Source organism: Mobula hypostoma, chromosome 28 (genome assembly GCF_963921235.1).
Source record: "Mobula hypostoma chromosome 28, sMobHyp1.1, whole genome shotgun sequence".
NCBI lineage: Eukaryota > Metazoa > Chordata > Chondrichthyes > Myliobatiformes > Myliobatidae > Mobula > Mobula hypostoma.
In genome coordinates, this window is record NC_086124.1 from 23,060,674 (window position 1) to 23,084,545 (window position 23,872).

Sequence of the window (23,872 nt, forward strand, 5' to 3'; positions counted from 1 at the left end):
GTATGGACATATCCAAATGGGAATGGGAAGCAGAGTTGAAGTGGATGGCAACCGGGAGATCCTGTCTCTTGCGGCGGACGGAGCGGAGGTGCTCTGCCCCTTCCCTCTTAAGTCCTGACGAAGGTTCTCGGCCAGAAACGTTGACTGATCGTTTCCACGGATGCTGCCCGACCTGCTGAGTTCCTCCAGCGAGTTGTGAGAGTTGCTGTGACCCCAGCATCTGCAGAGTATTTTGTGTTTAAGATATGCCCAGGCATCTTTCCGGATTAGATGGCAGAGTGAGTCATCGAAATGTTAGTTACACCCAGCTGGAAGCCCGAGAAAAGTTTATTCGTAATATAGCCCCGGAAAGCATTCGAGACTGCTTCACTACATATCCCATGGTCCTTAGACAACTTCCGCAATATGGTGACACCCAAGTCAACCGGTTGGCAGTTGCACATGCGTGATCGGATAGGGGGTGGGACGCCATGGCGGACGAGGCGACACGCCGGGTCCTGAGTGGGATCCCGCTGCTGCGGACCAACGCGGGCCCACGAGACGGCGAACGTTGGCGGGAGCGGCTGAAGGAGGAGTATCAGGCTCTGATTAAGGTGCCCGCTGGCCCCGGGGTCGCCGACCGACAAGTCGGGGCGGTGAGGGCGGAGGGTGCGTCTCGCCGAGGGTGTCGTGGACGGACCGGCCGCCACTTCCGGTCCTCCGGTGCTCCCAAAGGGTCCGGGCGGAAGGGATCCCGAGTCCCAATTCCCAGGTACCCGGCTCTCCCCAGTCCCCGGGCCCTCTCCCTGTCAAACCCCGCCCTACCGGTCCTCCATTCGGGGTCTATGTGAACCGGGCGGGGTGTTCTGCAGAAATTGGCGGGGGGTGTGAATGGGGACGGGTCTGCCAGGCTGGTAGCTGGCAGGTTGTCAAAATCGAGTTTATTCTGCATACACGTATGCACAGGTGTAACAAAAAACTTACTTCAGTGGCATGACAACACATAACATCCGATACACAACATTCATAAGCAAAATATAACTTTTCAACAAGAACGAACGTAATTAAAACAAAAAAAAATCTATTTTAGGATTATTGAAGGGAATTCGTGAACCTAGTGTTTTTTAAAATTTTTTCTTTATGTATTGAGACACAGCGCGGAATAGCCTCTTCCTGCCCTTCGAGACGCGCCGCCCAGCAATTCCCTGATTTAATCCTATCCTAATCACAAGACAATTTACAATGACCAATTAACCTACTAACCTGTATGTTTTTGGACTGTGGGAGGGGACCAGAGCACCTGGAAGAAACCCACGTGGTCACGGGGAGAAGGTAGAAACTCCTTTACAGGCAGTGGTGGGAATTGAACCCCTTCACTGGTACTGTAAAGCATTGTACTAACCACTAGGCTACCATGCTGTCCTGGTGCGGGACTATAGGGTTCTGTGTGTTTATAAATGCCACCTATAAATTTGCTGACGATACAACTATTGTAGGTAGAATTTAAGAAGGTGTACAGAGGCAAGACAGATCATCACTTTTACCGTTGTGCCATTGAGAGCATACTCACCAACTGCATCTCAGTGTGGTCTGGCAATTGTCCCGTATCGGACCGCAAAGCACTCCAGCGGGTGGTGAAAACTGCCCAGATGATTATCGGCACCCAATTGCCCACCATTGAGAACATCTACCATAAACGCTGCCTGGGCAGGGCGAAAAGCATTATCAGGGATGCATCTCACCCTAACCATGGACTTTTTACTCTCCTCCCATCCAGTAGGTGCTACAGGAGCCTCCGCTCCCGCACCAGCAGGCACAGGAAGAGCTTCTTCCCTAAGGCTGTGACCCTGCTGAACCTCACATCACAGTGCTAAGCCGTATTGCACCCATATTGTACTGTCTCAGTACTTTTATATTTGTGCGCTGTAGCACTTCTTATTCGCAGTTATTTTGTAAATAACACTACTCTCTGCATTTCTGGTCAGATGCTAACTGAATTTTATTGGCTTTGTATCTGCACTCGGCACAATGATAATAAAGTTGAATCTAATCTAATCACCGTCTGGTAAGAGGGGTGGAGGGAGACTGCAGAGAGTTGTAAACTCAGTCAGCTCCATCATGGGCACTAGCCTCCCATTTACCCAGGGCTTCAGGGAGCGATGCTTCAAAAAGGCGGCATCCATCATTAAGGACCCCATCACCGTGGGCATGCCCTGTTCTCATTGCTACAATCAGGGAGGAGGTACAGAAACCTGACGACACACAGCCAACAATTCAGGAACAGCTTTTTCCCCTCTGCCATCAGTTTTCTGAATGGACATTGAACCCATGGACACTATCTCACTACTTTTTTATTTCTATTTTACACTACTTATTTAATTTAACTATTATCTATATATTTTTTTCACAGTCATTCTTTTTTTTCTCCATTATTATGTATTGCTTTGTGCTGCGGCTGCAAAGGCAACCAATCTCATGATGTGCGCCCATGATATTAAAACCGATTCTGATTCTGCCTGATGGGAGTTGTGAAGAGATGGCATAGCCCGGATGGTGGGGGTCTTTGATGATGAATGCTCCCAGTCTTGAGGCAGCGCCTCACGTAGATGCTATCGATGTTGGGGAGGGATGTGTCTGTGATTGGATCGAGCTGAGTCCGCCACTCTCTGAAGCTCCTTACAATCCTGTACATTTGAACAGCTGTACCAGACCATATTGCAACCAGTCAGGGTACTCCCAACGGTACTCAAACTTGCTTTAATTTCTCCCCCAATCCCCCTTCTCACTGTCTGCCTTTCCCATTCTCGCTCACCTGCCTGTCACCTCTTTCTGGTGCCCCTCCTCCTTCCTGTCTCTCTTGGTCCACTCTCCTCTCCAATCAGATTCCTCCGTCTTCAGCTCTTTACCTTTTCCACCTATCACGTCCTCGTTTGTTACTTCACGCTCACCCCCCACCGCCCACCTGGCTTCACTTTTCGCCACCTAGCTTGTAGTCCTTCCCCTCGCCCACTTTCTTATTCTGGCTTCTTCCCCTCCTCTTTTCCAGTCCTCCTGAAGGGCTTCGGCCCAAGACTTTGACTGTTTATTCCTTTCCATGGACAGCACCTGACCTGCTGAGTTCCTCCAGCGTTTTCAGTGCGCGTGTTCTGTCTTCTAAAAAAAAGGTTAGCATGAATGTGATGGGCCAAAGGGCCTGTTGCTGTAAGACTATGAGAAATGATTTTAATCAAAGGTTGGCAGAGGTTAATGTGTGGATGAGCCTTTATGGTCCATAACTGCAGGGAATGGAACAAGCAGTCATGAAATGGCGCCTTGTTATGCAACACTGCCACTTCAAACCTTTTGATTAACATGAGCTCTCTTTTCACTCCAGTACGTGGAAAACAACAAGCAGGCCGACAACGACTGGTTCAGACTAGAGTCCAACAAAGATGGGACAAGGTGAGTCGGTAACACACACAAAAAATGCTGGAGGAATTCAGCAGGTCGGGCAGCACCCATGGAGGGGGATAAACAGTGGACATTTCGGGCCGAGAGCCTTCGTCAGGACTGGAAAGGAAGGGGGAAGAAGCCAGAGTGGGTGGAGGGGAAGGAGGATGACCTCGAGAGTGGTAGGTGAAGCCAGGTGGGTGGGGGAGGGATGAAGACGTAAGGAGCTGGGCTGAAGAAATAGAATGAACCGTGGGAGAACGAGGAGGAGGAGGGGCACCAGGGAGAGGGGATGGGCAGGTGAGGAGAAGAGAATGGGTAAGAGGGGAGCCAGAATGGGGAATGGAAAAGGGGGGTGGGGGGGGGAGAAATCGATGTTCATGCCATCGGGTTGGAGGCTACCCAGTCGGAATATGATTTGAGTATGACGACAGCGTGGCAGCAGAGGAGGCCGTGGTCAGACGTGTCGGAATGGGAATGGGAATGGGCAGTGGAATGAAAACGGCTGGCCACCGGGAAATCCGGCTTGTTGCAGGCAGAGCGAAGGTGCTCAGTAAACTGGCACCCCAATCAACATCGAGTCATGTTGGTAAAGTGTTGGGGCCAGGGTCTGATATCACTTGGGTCGCCTTTAAATCTCTGTCCGCTGAGATTTGGTTATAGACTCCCTTACCCTGAGAGGGAAATAATAGACACCCACGTTATCTACAGCCCTCGAGCTTTTATAAACCTCTATTAGGTCACCCCTCAGCTCCTTTCGCTCCGGGGAAAACAGTCCCACCTGTCCAGTTGTCATCGCAGATTGACTGGGCTCTGAAAACTCACGCTCGTGCCTCAAACACACTTTATTTACTCGTACACAAGGAGAGCAGCGTGGCTGCTGTCACCCACGCTGTCCTGGAGTTCGGCCGTGTCCCGGATGGGCAGAAACCGGGGAGGGTGTGGGCCGGGGAAACTGCTGCTGGTGGAATCACTGAGGCTGTCTTCCGCAGGTGGTTCGGCAAATGTTGGTACATCCACGAGCTGCTGAAGTACGAATTCGACATTGAGTTCGATGTGAGTGGTGATGTCGTTCCCTCTGAGACTCAGCAATTGTCCACCCTTCCCTCCCTGTTTGCCTGGCACCTTGTTCACCCCCTCCACCTTGTTCCCTGACCCTTCTCCAGTCTTGCTCCTCTCTCCTCCTCCTCGTCAGCCCCCCTCCCACCTACTGCCCTGACCCTTCTTCCTCTCCCCACACACACCTACCCTGTTTCTGCCATCCTTCTCCTCTCCAACTGCACTGTCACTCCCACTTCCCCGCTCCTCTCATCACACATTGCTCCCACCCGCCTACCCCCGTTTTCCTCCCCTCCAACTCCCCATCACTCCCCCTTCCCATCTTTCTCCCCCTTCCCATCCCTGGCCAATTGCTCCCACCCATCTACCCCCTTTTTCCTCCCCTGTAACTCCCCCATCACTCCCACTCCCCTCTTTCTCCACTGATATCACTTGCCAGTCGCTTCCACCCTTCTCGCCTTGTTCTCCCCCCCGCCCGTCATTCACAGCTCCCCCATTTCTCCCTCTCCCCACTTCCTTACCAACTATCACTTTCCCCAGTCAGCTAGCACATCCCCCAGCGCTCCCACTCACCCCCCTTATCTCCCCACGCTCCCCTTTATCGCTTCCATTCATCACCCCTCTATCCCCTTCCCTCCCATTTTCGCCCAACCCTTTCTCCCCTGCCCCTGCCACTCCCAGCACACGCCTTTCTCCCATCCCTAGTTCTCCCTTGTTGCTCCCACCTCCCCTCTTCCACCCTCCCTCTCCACACCCACTCTTCTCCCCAGCACCCCCATCTCTCCTCGTCCCACGTCTTCTCCCCACCCTCCTCCCTGCTGCCTGATTCCTTCTCGCTTTACTCCCCCTCTCCCTTGTTCCTGCAGGTGGGAGGTTGCAATGGTGTTACAGAAGAGGGGAGTGGGTAGGAGAGGGTAGTGGGGTTACGAGGGGGTTGTGGAGTGGGTGGAAGAGTGTACTGAGGATACACGAGTGGGTGAGAGAGGATGTTGGGGTTTCAGAGGGGGGAATAACTAAAATAACTGGGCCCGGAACACACGCACTTTTATGACTCAAAACACTTTTTATTTTACTTGTGCACAAGGTTTACAGCAAGGTCCCTGTCACCCACACTGTCCTGAAGTCGGAGCAGAAATCTACTAATTTTATACAGAATTGGCTTATCAGTTGCGGATATTATTTATTGTAAATGGTATTCGTTTGAACTGACTTACAATATCAATCGCCATTCGCAATAGAGATGTTAATAGAGATGTTGTCATTTGAAGTTAAATTGGATAGATATATGGACAGGGAGGGAATGGAGGGTTATGGACCGAGTGCAGGTCGGTGGGACTAGGTGAGAGTAAGAATTCAGCATGGACTAGAAGGGCCGAGATGGCCTGTTTCCATGCTGTAATTGTTATATGGTTATATAAAGTCAATTAACTTTAAGCAGACAGCCAATGATATTTTGGAGATAGTGAAGGCAATAGAGCCTTAATTGTTGAGTATTAGATTAGATTAGATTATGAGGACACGTAGTATGTTTCACATCCTTTATTCTTATCTCGTCTGTCTTCGGCATATCCTGTTGTGTAAAGGGAAGGTTATGTTTTAGGAAGACCTTTCTGTAAAAGTCTCACTACAGAGGCCTCACTCGTTTGGGTTGAGTATACACTATCTTGTTGGGTAAGTTTCCGGTGGTCTGACTTCAAAGGTCTCGCTTGACTATAATGGCCCCAGGCTATCCTTGCCTTTCCATGACTTCCACTTTAGGAGAGGGGAGTGGGGTTGTGGGGTTATGTGAGGAGTGGGTGAGGGAGGGAGGTGGGGTTACAGAGGTGTCTGGGAGATGCTGTGAGGGTTTGGGGTAAGGTGAGCGTTGGTGCTGGGATTGTGTAGGGGGGGCGCGGAGGAAACATGCCAGGGTAGAAGTTGGGCGGGGGGTGTGTGTAGTGGTCAAGCAGAAATGACAAGACCCCTCCTCTCCTGAACTTTGGCAGATTCCCGTCACGTACCCCACGACGGCTCCTGAGATCGCCGTCCCAGAGCTGGACGGCAAGACGGCCAAAATGTACAGGTAGGAAGTTTGGGAGGGGAGGGGGGAGTGGAACAGAGAGGGAGGAAGGAACACAGGAGTATGGAGGGGGGGCAGTAATGTGCAGGAGGGGGAATAAGGGAGGGGTTGGGGAGATGGTGATGTGTGGTGAGGAGGGGGAGAAAGCGGTGTCATGAAGAGGGGCATATGAGAGGAGGGCTGAAGGATGTATGCGGGGGAGAAAGTGAGTGGGAAGGGGCATATAGGGTGGGGGTAGTGAGAGGACAAACAAGGTGAATTTTACACTGTCATATCCTTTCCCCAGCTCCACCATCCCCAATGCATCCCACTCCAGGGCAGAGATTCTGTGCTCTATTCTGTGCCTTGGGGAGGTACGCTGCAAAGAAAGATCCCACAGAACGCTGACGAATCAGGAGCGACCTCTCCCGCCACGTCCCAGCTGCCCTCCTTGGCACCCCCTCCCCATCGCTATGCTCCCTCCCGACGACTCACCCTGTAAAGTGCACCAACTCCCCCCACCCGCGACAGCACTTGACCCCCACCTCTCCTCTCCATGTTGGGTACCTTGGTGACCTACCTTGTTGCAATCCCCGACTGCGCCCAGTCCACAACCTCCTTCCCCAACTGCAGCTGTGTGGTAGCACCAATCTGAAGCCCGACTGGCCCATCCCAGCACTTGCTTGATTTTTAATTGTTTGTACGATTTGTTCTTTTTTCACACGCGTTCGATGTTTTTTGACCTTGTTGGGTGTGGATCCTTTTGTCTTGTGGCTGCCTGCAAGAAGATGAACCTCAAAGTTGCATATGGCAGGCATACTTGGATAATAAAGGTCGTAAAGACCCCAAGATTTGTCCTCCCGCAGCCAGCCGTGAGACAAAGGAACGACGTGGAACCCGTTTGAAGGAAACTTCAAACACCCACCGCGTGAAAAAAAGAACCAATCGTGCAAACAGCAAAAAGAGTAGGCAAATAACTGGCAGAGTATTAAACATCAAACTGCGGAGTCCAGGAGCCACAGCCACTGAGTCCGTTTCAGTTTAGCACTGTGTCGATGACTGCAGGCCTCAGCCACCAAGCCAGTTCCACACCGAGGTGCGTCAATCCCCTTCCTCCACCCAAGTTCAAAGTAAATTTATTATTAAAGTTCAGTTACCTCGGGACTCATTTTCTTGCAGGCATTTAGAGGACAAAACAAATGCAATAGAATTTTATGAATTGCTACGCGTAAACAAAGACTAACAAGCCATCAAATGTGCAAAACAAGGAAAATTATCCCAAATAAAATCTAGTACATCAGAATCAGGGTTAATGTCATCGGCACATGTCATGAAATTTGTTGTCTTTGTAGCAGCAATACATTGCAACACATATTAGAGTAAAATGTGAATTACAGTATTTTAAATAGTTAAATAAGTAATAAAAACAGAAATAAAAAAGTAGTGAGATAATGTTCATGGGTTCAATGTCCGTTCAGAAATCAGATGGCAGAGGGGAAGAAGCTGTTCCTGAATTGTTGAGTGTGTGTCTTCAGGCTCCTGTACCTCCTCCCCGATGGTAGCAGTGGGAAGAGGGCATGTCCTGGGTGGTGGGGGTCCTTAACGATGCATGTTGCCTTTCTGAGACATTGCTCCTTGAAGATGTCCTGGATACTATGGAGACTAGTGCCCATGATGGAGATGACCGAGTTTACAATTCTCTGCAGCTTATTTCAATCGTGTACTGAAGCCTCTGTCCCCACCACCCCCCATACCAGACGGTGATGCAGCCAGTCAGAGTGCTCTCCACGGTACATCTGTAGAAACTTGTGAATGTTTTTGGTGACAAACCAAATCTCCTCAAATTCCTAATGAAATATAGCTGCTGTCATGCCTTGGTTGTAGCTTTGCCACGTAGACGTAGCTATAAAGTGAGTAGAGCAGAGGAATGGGCACACAGGACTGTGGTGCTCCTGTGTGGGTGGTGATTGTGCCAATCTGAACTCCATGAGGTCTGCCAGCAAAGTTATCGAGGATCCGGGTGCACAGGGAAGTACCGAGGCCCAGGTCATGGGGTTAGCGATGATATTATTGAGTAATGCTAGGCTTTACGGCATACAGAGTCCATGCCAACTATTTATCCTGATCTCATCTTGAACCCCTATTCCCATTGTCCTCCCCCTTATCTACATGTGCACTGTGGGGATAACATGTCCGCATGTTTGTTGGGATGTGGGACGGGAACCAATGGGGCCACGGGGAGGGTATGCAGACACCACACGCAGATGCACACACAGCCCACAAAAAACCCTCTCTCCAGGAGTCAGTCAGTCAGTCAATCTCAATCAATCTTTCTCTCTCCCTCCCCCTCTCCCTCTCTACCCCCTCCCCCTCCCCTCCTTCTCCCCCTCCTCCCCCTCTCCCCTCCATCTCCCCCTCTCCCCATCCCCCCTCCCTTCTCCCCCTTCTCTCCCCCTTCTCCCCCCTTCGCTCCCCCTTCTCTCCCCCTTCTCTCCCCCTTCTCTCCCCCTCCCCTCCCCCTCCCGCTCCCCTCCCCCTCCCCTCCCCCTCCCCCTCCCCCTCCCCTCTCCCCCTCCCCTCTCCCCCTACCTTTCCCTCTCCCTCTCCCCTTCCCTCTCCCCCTTTCTCCCCCTCTCCCCTCCCCCTCTCCCTTCCCCCCTCCCTTCCCCCTCTCCCTCCCCCTCTCCCTCTCTACCCCCTCCCCCTCCCCTCCTTCTCCCCCTCCTCCCCCTCTCCCCTCCATCTCCCCCTCTCCACCCCATCTCCCCCTCTCCCCATCCCCCCTCCCTTCTCCCCCTTCTCTCCCCCTTCTCTCCCCCTCCCACTCCCCTCCCCCTCCCCCTCCCCTCTCCCCTCTCCCCCTCCCCTCTCCCCTCTCCCCCTCCCCTCTCCCCCTACCTTTCCCTCTCCCTCTCCCCTTCCCTCTCCCCCTTTCTCCCCCTCTCCCCTCCCCCCGCTCCCTTCCCCCTCTCCCTTCCCCCTCTCCCTTCCCCCCTCTCCCTTCCCCCCTCTCCCTTCCCCCCTCTCCCTTCCCCCTCTCCCTTCCCCCTCTCCCTTCCCCCTCTCCCTTCCCCCTCTCCCTTCCCCCTCTCCCTTCCCCCTCTCCCTTCCCCCCTCTCCCTTCCCCCTCTCCCTTCCCCCCTCTCCCTTCCCCCCTCCCCCCTCTCCCCTCTCCTCTCTCCCCTCTCCTCTCTCCCCCCTCCTCTCTCCCCCCTCCTCTCTCCCCCCTCCTCTCCCCCGCTCCTCTCTCCCCCCGCTCCTCTCTCCCCCTCTCCTCTCTCCCCCTCTCCTCTCTCCCTCCTCCCTCCTCCTCTCTCCCTCCTCCCCTCTCCCCCTTTCCCCATTCCCTCCTCCCTCTCTGTCTGTCTGTCTCTCTCTCTCTGTCACACACACACACACACACACACACACACACGAAGTGTAATCACTGGATACTGGAAGGCCTGGCTAGAGCAGATGTGGAGAGGAAGTTTCCATCAGCGGGAGGACCTGGAATCTGAGGGTCCCAGAATAAAGAGACGTCCCTTCAGAACTGGGAAGAGGAGGCACTTCTTCACCCTCGGTGGTGAAGCTGAGGGTTTTGTTGGCGCAGAGAGTTGCAGAGGCCAAATTATTGGGTGCATTTAAGGCAGAGATTGGCGTGTTCCTGATTGATAAGGAGTAGGGTGGTCAGGAGTCATGGTGAAAAGATGGGCCAATGGGGCTGAGAAAGAGAAACAAGAACTGTATGGGGAAGCAGTACAGCACTTGATGTTATGCTGAATATTTAACTTTCTCCACCATCAATCTAACCCTTCCCTCCATAGTCCTCCGTTTTACTTACATGTGCTCATAGAAAAAATACAGCACAGAATCAGGCCCTTTGGCCCATCTAGTCCATGCCGAACTATTTAAACTGCCTACTCCCATCAACCTGCACCGGGTCCATACCCACCACACCCCTCCCATCCATGCACCCATTGAAACTTCTCTTAAACGTTGAAATCAAGCTCGCTGGCAGCTCATTCAACACTCTCATGACCCTCTTGAATGAAGAAGTTTCCCTACACGTCCCTTAAATGTTTCACCTTTCACCCTTAACCTCTAGTTGTAGTCCCACTCAACCTCAGTGGGAATGCCTGCTTGCATTTACCCTGTCTATACCCCACATAATTTTGTGCCCCTCTATCAAATGTCCACTCAATATTCTAGGTTCCCTGCACTCTATTGATCCTGTTATAGTTACTATTCTATAGATTTGCTGAGTATGCCCACAAGAAAATGAATTTCAGGGTTGTATATGGTGACATATATGTACTTTGATAATAAAATTTACTTTGAACTTTGAATAAAGTCTGAACCTATTCAATCTTTCTTTATAACTCAGATAATCCGGTCCCAGCAACATCCTTGTAAATTTTCTTTGTACTCTTTCATGCTTATTTACATCTTTCCTGTTGGTAGGTGACCAGAAAGCTGCACACGATACTCAAAATTAGGCCTCAGCAGTGTATATACAATTTAGGCATAACATCCCATCACCTGTACTCAGTACTTTGATTTATGAAGGCTAATCTGCCAAAAGCTTTCTTATGACCCTATCTATCTGTGACACCACTTTTAATGAATTACGGATCTGTATGCCCAGATCCCTTTGTTCTACCGCACACATCAGTCCCCTGCCATTATCGGAAAGTGTCTTAAATATCCCTATTGTTCTGATTCCCATTCTGAGATGTTGGTCCAAGATGACCGGCGCGTACGAAGATGAGTCCACCCTCAGGGATTATCGATTATTCCTCCCTCTAAACATAGCCCTACCCTCCACATTCCCCACTCTGATCTTTTACTTCTTCTCACCTGCCTATTACTTCCTCCTGGGTCTCCTCCTCGCCTTTCTCCTGTGGACCACTCTCCTCTCCTGTCAGATTCTTTCTTCTCCAGCCCTTGACCTTTCCCACCTACCGGGCTTCACCTACCTGCCTTCCAGCTAGCTGCTTTCCTGTTCCCCTCCCTTCTCAGTCCTCAGGAATGGTCTTGGCCCGAAACATCTGTGCTGCCTGACCTGCTGAGTTCCTCCAGCACTTGGATTTCCAGCATCTGCCGGCTTCCTCATGTTCACTGTTGCATCAGCCTCTACTATTACCTCAACGGTGTGTTCCATGCTTAAAATAAATCTGACCTCTGACCTCTCCCCTGAACATCCCTCCACTCACCTTTAACAGTTGTCCTCTGGTGCTGGCCATTGCTGCCCTGGGAGAAATGCCTGACCTTCCTTAGGTACATCTTAGATCCCTCAGTGAACTCTGTAACGTTTACATTCTGGGAGCCCTGTTTACCAGTGGGTGACACCTCCCCACTCTCATTCTGATTGTTCACACTGCTTCTTTGCTGTCCACGCAGAGGGGGGAAGATTTGTCTGACGGACCACTTCAAGCCACTGTGGGCGCGCAATGTGCCGAAGTTCGGGCTGGGGCACCTGATGGCCCTTGGGGTGAGTTCCTGACCCTCGTCCCTTCTTGTCTGACCGGCTTCACTCCTTGTCTGACCCCGGGAGTGTATGATGGGACGTGTGGAGGGAGTTTCACTCTGTGTCTGACCCCGGGAGTGTGTGATGGGACGGTCTGACCCTGGGAGTGTGTGATGAGACGGTGTGGAGGGAGCTTCACTCTGTGTCTGACCCTGGGAGTGTGTGATGGGACGGTGTGGAGAGAGCTTCACTCTGTGTCTGGTCCCGGGAGTGTGTGATGGGACGGTGTGGAGGGAGTTTCACTCTGTGTCTGACCCCGGGAGTGTGTGATGGGACGGTGTGGAGGGAGCTTCACTCTGTGTCTGACCCCGGGAGTGTGTGATGGGACAGTGTGGAGGGAGCTTCACTCTGTGTCTGACCCCGGGAGTGTGTGATGAGACGGTGTGGAGGGAGCTTCACTCTGTGTTTCTCGGTGTGTGATGGGACGGTGTGGGGGGAGCTTCACTGTGTGTTTCTCGGTGTGTGATGGGACGGTGTGGGGGGAGCTTCACTGTGTGTTTCTCGGTGTGTGATGGGACAGTGTGGGGGGAGCTTCACTGTGTGTTTCTGGGTGTGTGATGGGACAGTGTGGGGGGAGCTTCACTCTGTGTTTCTGGGTGTGTGATGGGACAGTGTGGGGGGAGCTTCACTCTGTGTTTCTGGGTGTGTGATGGGACAGTGTGGGGGGAGCTTCACTCTGTGTTTCTGGGTGTGTGATGGGACAGTGTGGGGGGAGCTTCACTCTGTGTTTCTGGGTGTGTGATGGGACAGTGTGGGGGGAGCTTCACCTGTGTGTTTCTCGGTGTGTGATGGGACAGTGTGGGGGGAGCTTCACTCTGTGTTTCTCTGTGATGGGACAGTGTGGGGGGAGCTTCACTGTGTGTTTCTGGGTGTGTGATGGGACAGTGTGGGGGGAGCTTCACTCTGTGTTTCTGGGTGTGTGATGGGACAGTGTGGGGGGAGCTTCACTCTGTGTTTCTCTGTGATGGGACAGTGTGGGGGGAGCTTCACTCTGTGTTTCTCTGTGATGGGACAGTGTGGGGGGAGCTTCACTCTGTGTTTCTGGGTGTGTGATGGGACAGTGTGGGGGGAGCTTCACTCTGTGTTTCTGGGTGTGTGATGGGACAGTGTGGGGGGAGCTTCACTCTGTGTTTCTGTGTGTGTGATGGGACAGTGTGGGGGGAGCTTCACTCTGTGTTTCTGGGTGTGTGATGGGACAGTGTGGGGGGAGCTTCACTCTGTGTTTCTGGGTGTGTGATGGGACAGTGTGGGGGGAGCTTCACTCTGTGTTTCTCTGTGATGGGACAGTGTGGGGGGAGCTTCACTCTGTGTTTCTGGGTGTGTGATGGGACAGTGTGGGGGGAGCTTCACTCTGTGTTTCTGGGTGTGTGATGGGACAGTGTGGGGGGAGCTTCACTCTGTGTTTCTGGGTGTGTGATGGGACGGTGTGGGGGGAGCTTCACTCTGTGTTTCTGGGTGTGTGATGGGACAGTGTGGGGGGAGCTTCACTCTGTGTTTCTGGGTGTGTGATGGGACAGTGTGGGGGGAGCTTCACTCTGTGTTTCTCGGTGTGTGATGGGACAGTGTGGGGGGAGCTTCACTCTGTGTTTCTGGGTGTGTGATGGGACAGTGTGGGGGGAGCTTCACTCTGTGTTTCTGGGTGTGTGATGGGACAGTGTGGGGGGAGCTTCACTCTGTGTTTCTCGGTGTGTGATGGGACGGTGTGGGGGGAGCTTCACTCTGTGTTTCTCGGTGTGTGATGGGACGGTGTGGGGGGAGCTTCACTCTGTGTTTCTGGGTGTGTGATGGGACAGTGTGGGGGGAGCTTTACTCTGTGTTTCTCGGTGTGTGATGGGACAGTGTGGGGGGAGCTTCACTCTGTGTTTCTGGGTGTGTGATGGGACAGTGTGGGGGGAGCTTCACTCTGTGTTTCTGGGTGTGTGATGGGACGGTGTAGGGGGAGCTTCACTCTGTGTTTCTCTGTGATGGGACAGTGTGGGGGGAGCTTCACTCTGTGTTTCTGGGTGTGTGATGGGACGGTGTGGGGGGAGCTTCACTCTGTGTTTCTCAGTGTGTGATGGGACGGTGTGGGGGGAGCTTCACTCTGTGTTTCTGGGTGTGTGATGGGACAGTGTGGGGGGAGCTTCACTCTGTGTTTCTCGGTGTGTGATGGGACGGTGTAGGGGGAGCTTCACTCTGTGTTTCTCTGTGATGGGACAGTGTGGGGGGAGCTTCACTCTGTGTTTCTCGGTGTGTGATGGGACGGTGTGGGGGGAGCTTCACTCTGTGTTTCTGGGTGTGTGATGGGACAGTGTGGGGGGAGCTTCACTCTGTGTTTCTCGGTGTGTGATGGGACAGTGTGGGGGGAGCTTCACTCTGTGTTTCTGGGTGTGTGATGGGACGGTGTGGGGGGAGCTTCACTCTGTGTTTCTCGGTGTGTGATGGGACGGTGTGGGGGGAGCTTCACTCTGTGTTTCTGGGTGTGTGATGGGACGGTGTGGGGGGAGCTTCACTCTGTGTTTCTTGGTGTGTGATGGGACAGTGTGGGGGGAGCTTCACTCTGTGTTTCTCTGTGATGGGACGGTGTGGGGGGAGCTTCACTCTGTGTTTCTGGGTGTGTGATGGGACGGCGTGGGGGGAGCTTCACTCTGTGTTTCTTGGTGTGTGATGGGACAGTGTGGGGGGAGCTTCACTCTGTGTTTCTCTGTGATGGGACGGTGTGGGGGGAGCTTCACTCTGTGTTTCTGGGTGTGTGATGGGACGGCGTGGGGGGAGCTTCACTCTGTGTTTCTCGGTGTGTGATGGGACGGCGTGGGGGGAGCTTCACTCTGTGTTTCTCGGTGTGTGATGGGACGGCGTGGGGGGAGCTTCACTCTGTGTTTCTCTGTGATGGGACGGTGTGGGGGGAGCTTCACTCTGTGTTTCTGGGTGTGTGATGGGACAGTGTGGGGGGAGCTTCACTCTGTGTTTCTGGGTGTGTGATGGGACAGTGTGGGGGGAGCTTCACTCTGTGTTTCTGGGTGTGTGATGGGACGGTGTGGGGGGAGCTTCACTCTGTGTTTCTCGGTGTGTGATGGGACGGTGTGGGGGGAGCTTCACTCTGTGCTTCTGGGTGTGTGATGGGACGGTGTGGGGGGAGCTTCACTCTGTGTTTCTGGGTGTGTGATGGGACGGTGTGGGGGGAGCTTCACTCTGTGTTTCTGGGTGTGTGATGGGTTGGTGTTGATGGAACTTGGGTGTTCCGTGGTTTCGGACAAGATAGTGACTGAGCAGCTCTTGCGGGTTTGGAAAGGGGAGGGAGTGAAGTATTCACCTCATCCATTGACTGGCTTTTTTCTTCTCCCCCAGTTAGGACCGTGGCTGGCTGTGGAAATTCCTGATCTAATTGCCAAAGGGCTCGTCCAGCACAAGACAGCAATGGACAAGGCGTAGGGGGTGGGCCAGGAGAGATCCTTGGAGGCGAGGTGACACGGTGCCTGGGCTGCTCTCCCCGGCAGAATGAGTGCCTCTTCACTGTTCATTGCCCTCTGTTCAAATCGCTTGGAACTATGGTCCATTGTCCTCTCCTCGTCCTACTCGTGACCTGTCCATCCATCCCCCAACTCCGTCCTTTCATTCCCTTCATACTTAAGCTCCTCGGTTGTTCCCTCCTGGGTGGGGGCAACGGGACAGGTTGGCTTCCATGCAGGGTGCAGAGGATTGGCACACAGATTAGGGATAGAGATTGGTTGGGTTGGGAGGCCTGAGGCCCAGCAGATTAAACACGGTGGCTCAACAGGTCGAGCTGCTGCCCCAGGGCTCTGGAGATCCCGGTTCGATCCCGCCCTCTGCCGTTGTGTGTGTGTCTGTCTTTCTTTCTCCGTCTGGGTAACACACACTAAACGCTGGAGGAACTCAGCAAGTCAGGCAGTAACTAAGGGGCAAAATGAACAATTGATGTTTCCAGGTGAGACTCTTCATTGGGACTGGCAAAGGGGTGGGGGGAGAGGCTGAAACGTCAGCTGTTTATTTCCCTCCGTAGATCCTGCCTTACCTGCCGAGTTCCTCCAGCATTCAGTGTATATTGTTCTGGCATTCCTGCATCTACAGAATCTCGTGTCTCTACGTGTCTTTCTCCGTGTGCAGGCTCCACACACACACCTTCTCCCTACTACCTGTTTATCCCTCCTACATCCCAACTTCTGACTCGGTGGGTTAATTGTTCCCACCCCCTCCACCCCCACCTTGTTCGTGAACGAGGGGGAGAGGCGGGTTTGATGTTGGATCAGTGTAAGGAAGTGGTTGGCGGCTGGGCGAAGACTCTGGGCCGAGAGGTCCGTTCCCCGTGATATCCTTCCTAATTCTGCTCTCCCCCAACCCCTGTGTTAGAAGGTGCCCGAATTGTATATGTTGGGAAGAGCATGGAATGCTCTGTCTCTGTGGCTCCTGTGTGGATGAAGTATACAGCCCAATCCCAGCCTCTCTGCCTCAATTCCACATCATTCCACCCATCACTCGGGGTCACACCTCCCAAAAAAAAAACAGGTAACGCGGCCCTTCACTCTGGGGAGCCTCTACCTCCCACATCCTTCAAAACTGCGGGCATTCCTCTGAGCGTCATCCCCCCTTTCAGGCAGTTTAATTCCAGTGCTGCTCCTCTCCCGACCACACACAGACCCGTTCCCTTGCCTGGGGATAACGGAGTCAGGATTTTTGCTGGCCTGGAGGTTTAGCTCAGAATTCTGACCTCTGTTGCGAGGACCAGCCTCTGTGCCGGGGGCAGGGGCTGGAGCCGTGGTCCAGGGTGAAAAATGGTTTCGTAAGGGGTGGCACACCTGGTGTAGTATGTGTAATAAAGTTTGGCAGACTTTCGCTGTCGGTTTGATTCCATTTTTTTTGTAACACAAGTCATTTGTGGGTGGTGATTAACCTGCATGAATCAGTACAGGAATTGGGATCTCATGTTAAAGTTGTACAAAATGGTGGTGAGGCCTATTTGGAGTATTGTCTGCAGTTCTGGCCACTTACCTACTGGAAAAATATCAATAAGATTGAAAGAGTAGAGAGAAAATTTACAAGGATTTTGCCAGATTTGATGATCTGAGTTATGGGGAAAGGTTGAACAGGTTAGAACTTTATTCCCTGGAGCACAGGAGAATAAGGGATTTGATATAGGTATACAAAATTATAGGTTACATGCAAGTAGGTTTTTTTCCCACTGATGTTGGGTAAGACTAGAACTATAGGTTTTAGGTTAAGGGGAACCTGAGGGGAAACTTCGTTACTCAGAGGGTGGTGAGAGTGTGGAGCGAGCTGCCAGTGGAAGTAGTGGATATGGTTTTGACGGTTACATTTAAGAGAAGTTTGGATAGGTTGCTGGATGGAAGGCGTTTGGTCACGTATTGCCTGAGTGCAGGTAGATTTCAGCCGAGGATCAGATCGGCTTGGGCTAGATAGGCCAAATGGCCCGTATCTGGGCTGTGGTGCTCTATAACTAACTGATAATCAGCCACTGGGAGTTCCTGGTTAACTGGGTAATGATTTTCACATTCACCAGAATCCCAGTTCCTAAAACTGATTGACTGGGAGATATTATAATACAGTGTGCAACGTATTTATTTTGAGATATAACACTGTTAAAATCAAATCTGAATAAAACTCGGGAGACCAGCCTCTTATAGTTACAACAGTTTATTGTGCACCCTCCTGCAGGAGTTTGAGACCCAGTTGTTGAAGGAAAGGCACGTAAGTACTGCCACCATCCGACAAGTGGGCTCACTTAGTCAGGTTACAGCCGTATATTTATACATAATAAGTCCCATACATTACTGTTGCAAGATGTCAGTTGAACTTGTACGCCCAGCAAATCTGTTGGTGCAAAACTTAGTTACAGATAAGACAGTCCGCTAAATCAAGGTTTAATTACAGATGGATGTGCTGTGCTGTCCAGTCCTTATCAGTTATTCCCTTTGCTAGACCCTGACTTAATTACAGATGGATATTCATTCCTGTCCTTATTGGTGAGTCCTCCTCCCTCCCTACTCAAACGAGGGTATAATGTAGAATTTATCAAATTCTCAATGTCTCTCTGCAAATTAAGAGAGAACTGGTATAAGCTGGGTTTTTTTTGCTAACTGCTGAAGACAAGAATTTACTTCAGTTCAAAAATTCCTGTTCGGTCCCAATTATTCTTTTAGCCAGAGGTTACATAGGTTCAAAATGATTTATTTTTTATATCCTCAATTCCTCAACACGGTAACAATGCCTTCCAGCCCAATGAGTCTGCTCCACCCAATTACACCCATGTGATGAATTAACCTACTAATCCCATACGTCTTTGGAATGTGGAGGGGAATGAACCGGGTGTAATAGTGTTATGATAACTGCTAAGCTACTGCCCTGAAACAACGTGAATTAAATGTGTGTTTTGTGGGGTAATACAGAACTTAAAACAGGCCCCTCTGTTCAACTTGACCAGGCAGAAATGCCTCCATAACTCATTCCCATTGGCCTGTGTTTGGCCGGTACTCCACTAAGCATTTCCTATCCATGTACCTGTCCAATTGTCTTTTAACTGTACCTGCCTCAACAACTTCCTCTGGCAGCTTCTTCCTTGTTCTGTATGAAGAAGTTGCCCCCTCAGGTCGCTTAATAAATCTTTCCCCGCTCCCTGTAAACCTGTGCCCTCTTGATTCCCTGACCCCGTTCTCCCTATCTACAGCCCTCGTGATTTGATCCATCCCTCCAAATATCAACCCTTAGTCTCCTTTCCAATGTAAAAAGTCCCAAATTGCCCAGCCTCTCCCTACAACTCAGTCCCTCTAGTGCCAGCACCATCTTCGTACATCTCTGCACTCCTAGCTCAACGGCATCTTTCCTATAGCGGGGCGACCAAAACCAGACACAGTACTCCAGGTGGGGCTTAACCAATGTCTTGTACAACTGCAACCTAACCTCCCAACTCCTGTACTTAATGCCGTGACTGATAGAGGCCAGCATGCCAAACATCTTGGAGTCATGGAGTCAAAGAATTATAGAGTACTACAGCACAGGTCTCCGCATCTAGTCCCAACTTCTGTACCCAGTGACTTGATGGGGATGAGGGTCGGCGTGCCAAATTTGAGGTATGAAGAGCGATGGCATCTATGTTAACAATTCAGCTTCTGTTACGGGGCAGACAGCACAGTTCTGGTTTGGGAAATCTGGCCACTTGGTCGGCCTGGATAAGTTGGGACTGAAGGATCTTCTGTGCTGTATAGCTCCACGAATATGCATCACAGAGCTTTCCTGGCCGGGGGGGGGGGGGGGGGTGGTGGGGGAGAGAGAGGAGTGGAAGGGTGAAATTAGTGATGTACACGGGATCCGGTTGTGAGAACAGAGTTGGTGCCCAAACCCAAGGGAGCAGAGGGTGAGTGGGAAAGAGAAGGTGGAGCATGTTCCAGTAATGCCTCGCAGACGCTAGAATTCTGAAATAAAATCTGGGTGTGCTGAAAACACTCAGCAGATTATTTAGTGCCTACAGAGAGAGAATCGGTTCAACATTATGGTGCTAGATAGGAAAAGAAGGGAAACCGGTTTGTTTCATCAGCAGAGAAGGTAGACTAAGAGAATACCCCCGATAGGGCGAGACCATATGGCATGTGACAATTTATTCAGGAACTTGATAACTGGGTCGCCGTGGTAGCGTACTGGTTAGTGCGACACTATTACAGCTCAGGGTTCAGAGTTCAATCCCCGTGTACTCTATAAGAAAGCTTGCACGATCTTCCCATGTGCACATGGGTTTCCTCCGGGTGCCCCAGTTTCCTCCCACGTTCCAAAGACACACCAGTTAGTCGGTTAATTAGTCAATGTAAATTGTTCTATGGTTAGGTTAGGGTTAAATAGGTGGGTCGTTCGGCGGTGTGGCTCTTTGCACTGTATCTCTAAATAAATAAACTCTTTTAAATAATTTAGCAAGACCTTTTGGACTGAAGACCCTGTTCCCCTGCTGTACTACCCTATATGCTATGAACTTATCCTATGTTCTTCAGAATTAGTTTTCATCACTGACTTAGATGATGTGAAATTTGTTTTACTATGGCTGCAGCACTGTGTGAAGGCAAAATTACTATAACTTTACAAAACGGTGCCCAATAAATATGTAACAAACGCAAAATGCTGGGAGAACTCAGAAGGTCAGGCAGCATCCACAGAAATGAATAAACAGTCGACGTTTCGGGTCAAGACCCTTCTTCAGCACGGGAAAGGAGATGGAAAGATGCCAGAATTAAAAGTGGGGGAGGGAGGAGGATAGCTAGAAACTGATCGGTGAAGCCAGGAGGGTTGGAAAGATAAAGGATTACAGAAGAAGGAATCTGATAAGAGAAGGGATGACCCAGTGGGAGGTGATAGAAGGATGAGAAGAGTTAAGAGGCCAGAGTGGGCAAAGAAGGGGGCAGAGGAGTTAATAAATAGATAATGTTCATGGGTGCTTAATTGTTCGGAAATCTGATGGCAGAGAGAGAGAACTTGTTCCTGAAACATTCAGTGTGAGTTTTAAGACTCCAGTACCTCCTTCCTGATGGTAATAATGGGAAGAGGGCATGTCTGGATGGTGAGGGTCTTTGGTGATGTATGCCACCTCAATGCAATGGTGGGAAGGCTTATACCTGTAATGGACCTGGCTGAGCCTACGGCCCTCTGCACCCTCTTTTGATCCAGCGCTTTGAAGCCTCCGTACCAGATGGTGATGCAACCAGTCGGAATGCTCTCTACATCTGCAGAAATTTGCGAGTGTTTGGTGACAATATCAAATCTCAAACTCCCAGTGAAGTTGAACTTCTTCATGAGTGGGCTCAGGATAGATTGTATGAAATGTTGACTCTTTCCACCGCTGACCCCTCAATGAGAACTGGTGTGTGTTCTCCCGACTTCCTCTTCCTGAAGTCCACAATCAATTCCTTGTCTTGCTGACACAGTGTTGTTATGACTCACCTCGACTGGCTGACAGCATGTCTCCTGGTCGTCGCCATGATACAGAATTCAAAGTTCAAAAGTGAAGTGTATGATCTGAGTACATATATATCACCACGTACAACCCTGAGATTAATTCTCTGTGGGCATACTCAGAAAATCTATAACAAGGATCAATGAAAGATCAACCAGAGTACAGAAGACAACGAACTGTGCAAATGCAAATATAAATAAATAACATGAGATAAAGAGATAAAGTGTCCTTAAAGTGAGATCATTTGTCGTGGGAACATCTCAATGGATGGGCAAGTGAGTGTAGTTGTCCCCTTTCATTCAAGTTGCTGATGGTTGAGGTGTACTAACTGTTCCTGACCCTGGTGATGTGAGTCCTGAGGCTCCTGTACTTTCTACCTAATGGCAACAGTGAGAAAAGTGTATGGCCTGGGTGGTGAGGATCTTTGATGATGGATGCTGCTTTCCTGCAACAAGGTTTCATGTAGATGTGTTCAATGGTTGGGAGGGCTTTACCCATGATGTACTGGGCTGAATCCACTACCTTTGGCGGGATTTTCCTTTCAATGGTATTGGTGTTTCCATACCAGGCCGTGATGTGGCCAGTCAATACACTCTCCACTACACATCTATAGGAGTCTGCCAACAACAGCGGTGTCAGTGGTAAATCTGTAGATGTGTGTGAATTGTCTTTAGCCACAGTTCTTGTGAGATGGATGATATCTGTTTGGACTGTTGAGGGAGGGAAGGGTGGAGCAAAGCCGGGGGAGATCCCCAGCCTGAACACAGAAGATCTCTGGGCCACGGTGGCTTCAGTTGGAAATAGTTCTGTCTGAATTTGAACACCGGGTGTAGGTATCCTCTCTCTTTGAATAATAATATTAATCAGACAGCATGGTGTAAAACCACGGCTTCCCAGAGACAGAGACCCGTTTGATCTCGACACTCGCCTCCCTGTGTGCGTGGAGTCTGCACGTTCTCCCTGTGACCCTATGGGGTTTTCACACGTCCCAATGAAGTGGGGTTTGGTAGGCTAGTTGCCTACAAGACCAGGGAACAAAGGAGCAGAATATGCCTTTCGGCCCATCGAGTCTGTTCAGCCATTCCACCATGGCTGATTTATTAACCCTCTCATTATCCTGCCTTCTCCCCATAACTTTTGACGCCCTCACTAATCAACAAGCTATCAACCTCTGCTTTAAATATACCCGGTGACTTGGCCTCTACAGCCAGCTGTGGCAATGAATTCCACAGAGTTACCATCTTCTGGATAAAGAAATTCCTCTTCATTTCTGTTCTAAAGGGACGACTTTCTATTCTGAGGCTGTGCCCTCTGGTCCTAAATTCTTCCACTATTGGCTACACACACTTTTTCAGTATCTGGTAGGTTTCAATTGGATCTTCCACCACATCCCCTTTCTTCTGGACTCCAGTGAGGTCCAGAGATATCAAACGCTCCTCGTAAGTTAACCCTTTCATCCCCAGGGTCATTCTCATACCCATTGTGAGAGAATCTGGGAGGAGTTGTGGTGGGAGGTGGCGGGATGGCGGATAGTGAATTGGGAACAGTGTAGAGTTAGTCATACACCACAGGCCCGTCGACCCAACTTGACCATGCTGACAACCAAAGCTAGTTTGGCCCATATCCCTCTGAACCTTTCCATGTCTCTTGCAAACATTGTAATTGTACCCAAACCCATAACTTCCCCTGGCAGCTTGCTCAATAACCGCACCAACCTTTAGGTGAAAAACTCACCCCTCATCCTGGGGAAAATATTGTGACCACCCACTTTATCCTTGCCCTTCATGGTTTTATAAACCTCTATATGGTCACCTCTCAGCCTCCTCCTCTCCAGGGAAAACAGTCCCAGCCTGTCCTGCCTCTCCTTATAACTCAATCCCTCCAGTCCCGGGAACATCCTGGTGAATCTTTCCTGCCCCCTCTCTGGCTTAATGACAAGCTTCCTATCGCTGGCCGATCTCAACTCCACATAGTACACCAAGTGTGGCCTCACCGACGTCCTGTGCAGCTGAAACACTATAGGGAAAAGGTGATTGTCTTCTGCCAGAGACACAAGAGATGCAGCAGATTTTGGAAATCTGGACCATTACAGAACACTTTGGTCGTTGCCAACCTGAGGGTGTCAATATTGATTTCCCTAAAATCTGGCAACCTCTTTCCTATCCAGCTGTTTTCCCCTATCCCTGTGGCTCCATTGTCTCCTCTCTTTCCTATGTCTTTCCCTCACAAACTGCCCCTCACCTTCAACTTCCTCCCTCTGGAGTCCCTCCCTCCTTCCCTATCTCCCATGGTCTACTCTCCATCTTCTTCAGCCCTTTACCTCGTCTGCCAATCACCTCCCTGCTTCTCACATCCCCCGTCCCACATGCTCCTGTCATCTGCCTCCCACCTGCCAATTTTGTTCCTCCCCCCACCACACACTCCTTTCATTCTGAGCCTTTATCACTTCCTTTCCAGTCCTGATGAAGGGCCTCGGATGGAAACTACGTCCCACCTGGATATTGTGCCACACTGAGTTCTTCCGCCATTCTGAGTGCACTGCTCTGGGTTTCCAGCATTTGCAGAATTCCCTGTTCTTCTCCCTCCCTCTAACCCCATGCTCACCTCCACCTACATCTATCCCTTCCCCTTCTGCCCCTTCTCTCTCGTACCCCTCAGTCTCCCTCCACTTCATGCTTCCCCACTCCTCAATCCCCTTCCCCAAACTTCCCCCTGCTCCTTCTGATCTGCCTCTTCCCCCTCTCCCTCCATCCATTCTCACACCTTCAACCTCTCCCATGTCCCTTCCCACCTCTCCCCCCCGCCTTCCTACTCCTTCCAACTCTTACCTCTCCCACAATTCCCTCCTCCCATCTTACCCCACCACTCACTCTCCCGTCCTCCTTCCACCTCCCCCTCGCCCACTTCCTCT

General features: G+C 51.1%; 1 protein-coding gene across 1 annotated transcript; it reads left to right on the forward strand.

The window, feature by feature from the left end:
• Positions 1-435: 435 nt before the first annotated feature.
• ufc1 (ubiquitin-fold modifier conjugating enzyme 1) lies at positions 436-16,844 on the forward strand. The gene is made up of 6 exons (XM_063035544.1): positions 436-593; positions 3,353-3,420; positions 4,401-4,464; positions 6,453-6,529; positions 11,888-11,978; positions 15,342-16,844. Exons 1-6 carry the CDS (start codon positions 471-473, stop codon positions 15,423-15,425), a joined length of 507 nt encoding a protein of 168 aa, XP_062891614.1. The 5' UTR covers positions 436-470; the 3' UTR covers positions 15,426-16,844.
• The last annotated feature ends 7,028 nt before the right edge of the window (positions 16,845-23,872 follow it).

Bases quoted from the DNA above. Each gene is read 5' to 3' on its own strand.
- ufc1 (XM_063035544.1), top strand. From the start codon at position 471: ATGGCGGACGAGGCGACACGCCGGGTCCTGAGTGGGATCCCGCTGCTG. The intron at 594-3,352 runs GTGCCCGCTGGC...TTTTCACTCCAG, and splicing joins AGTATCAGGCTCTGATTAAG to TACGTGGAAAACAACAAGCA. The intron at 6,530-11,887 runs GTAGGAAGTTTG...CTGTCCACGCAG, and splicing joins AAGACGGCCAAAATGTACAG to AGGGGGGAAGATTTGTCTGA.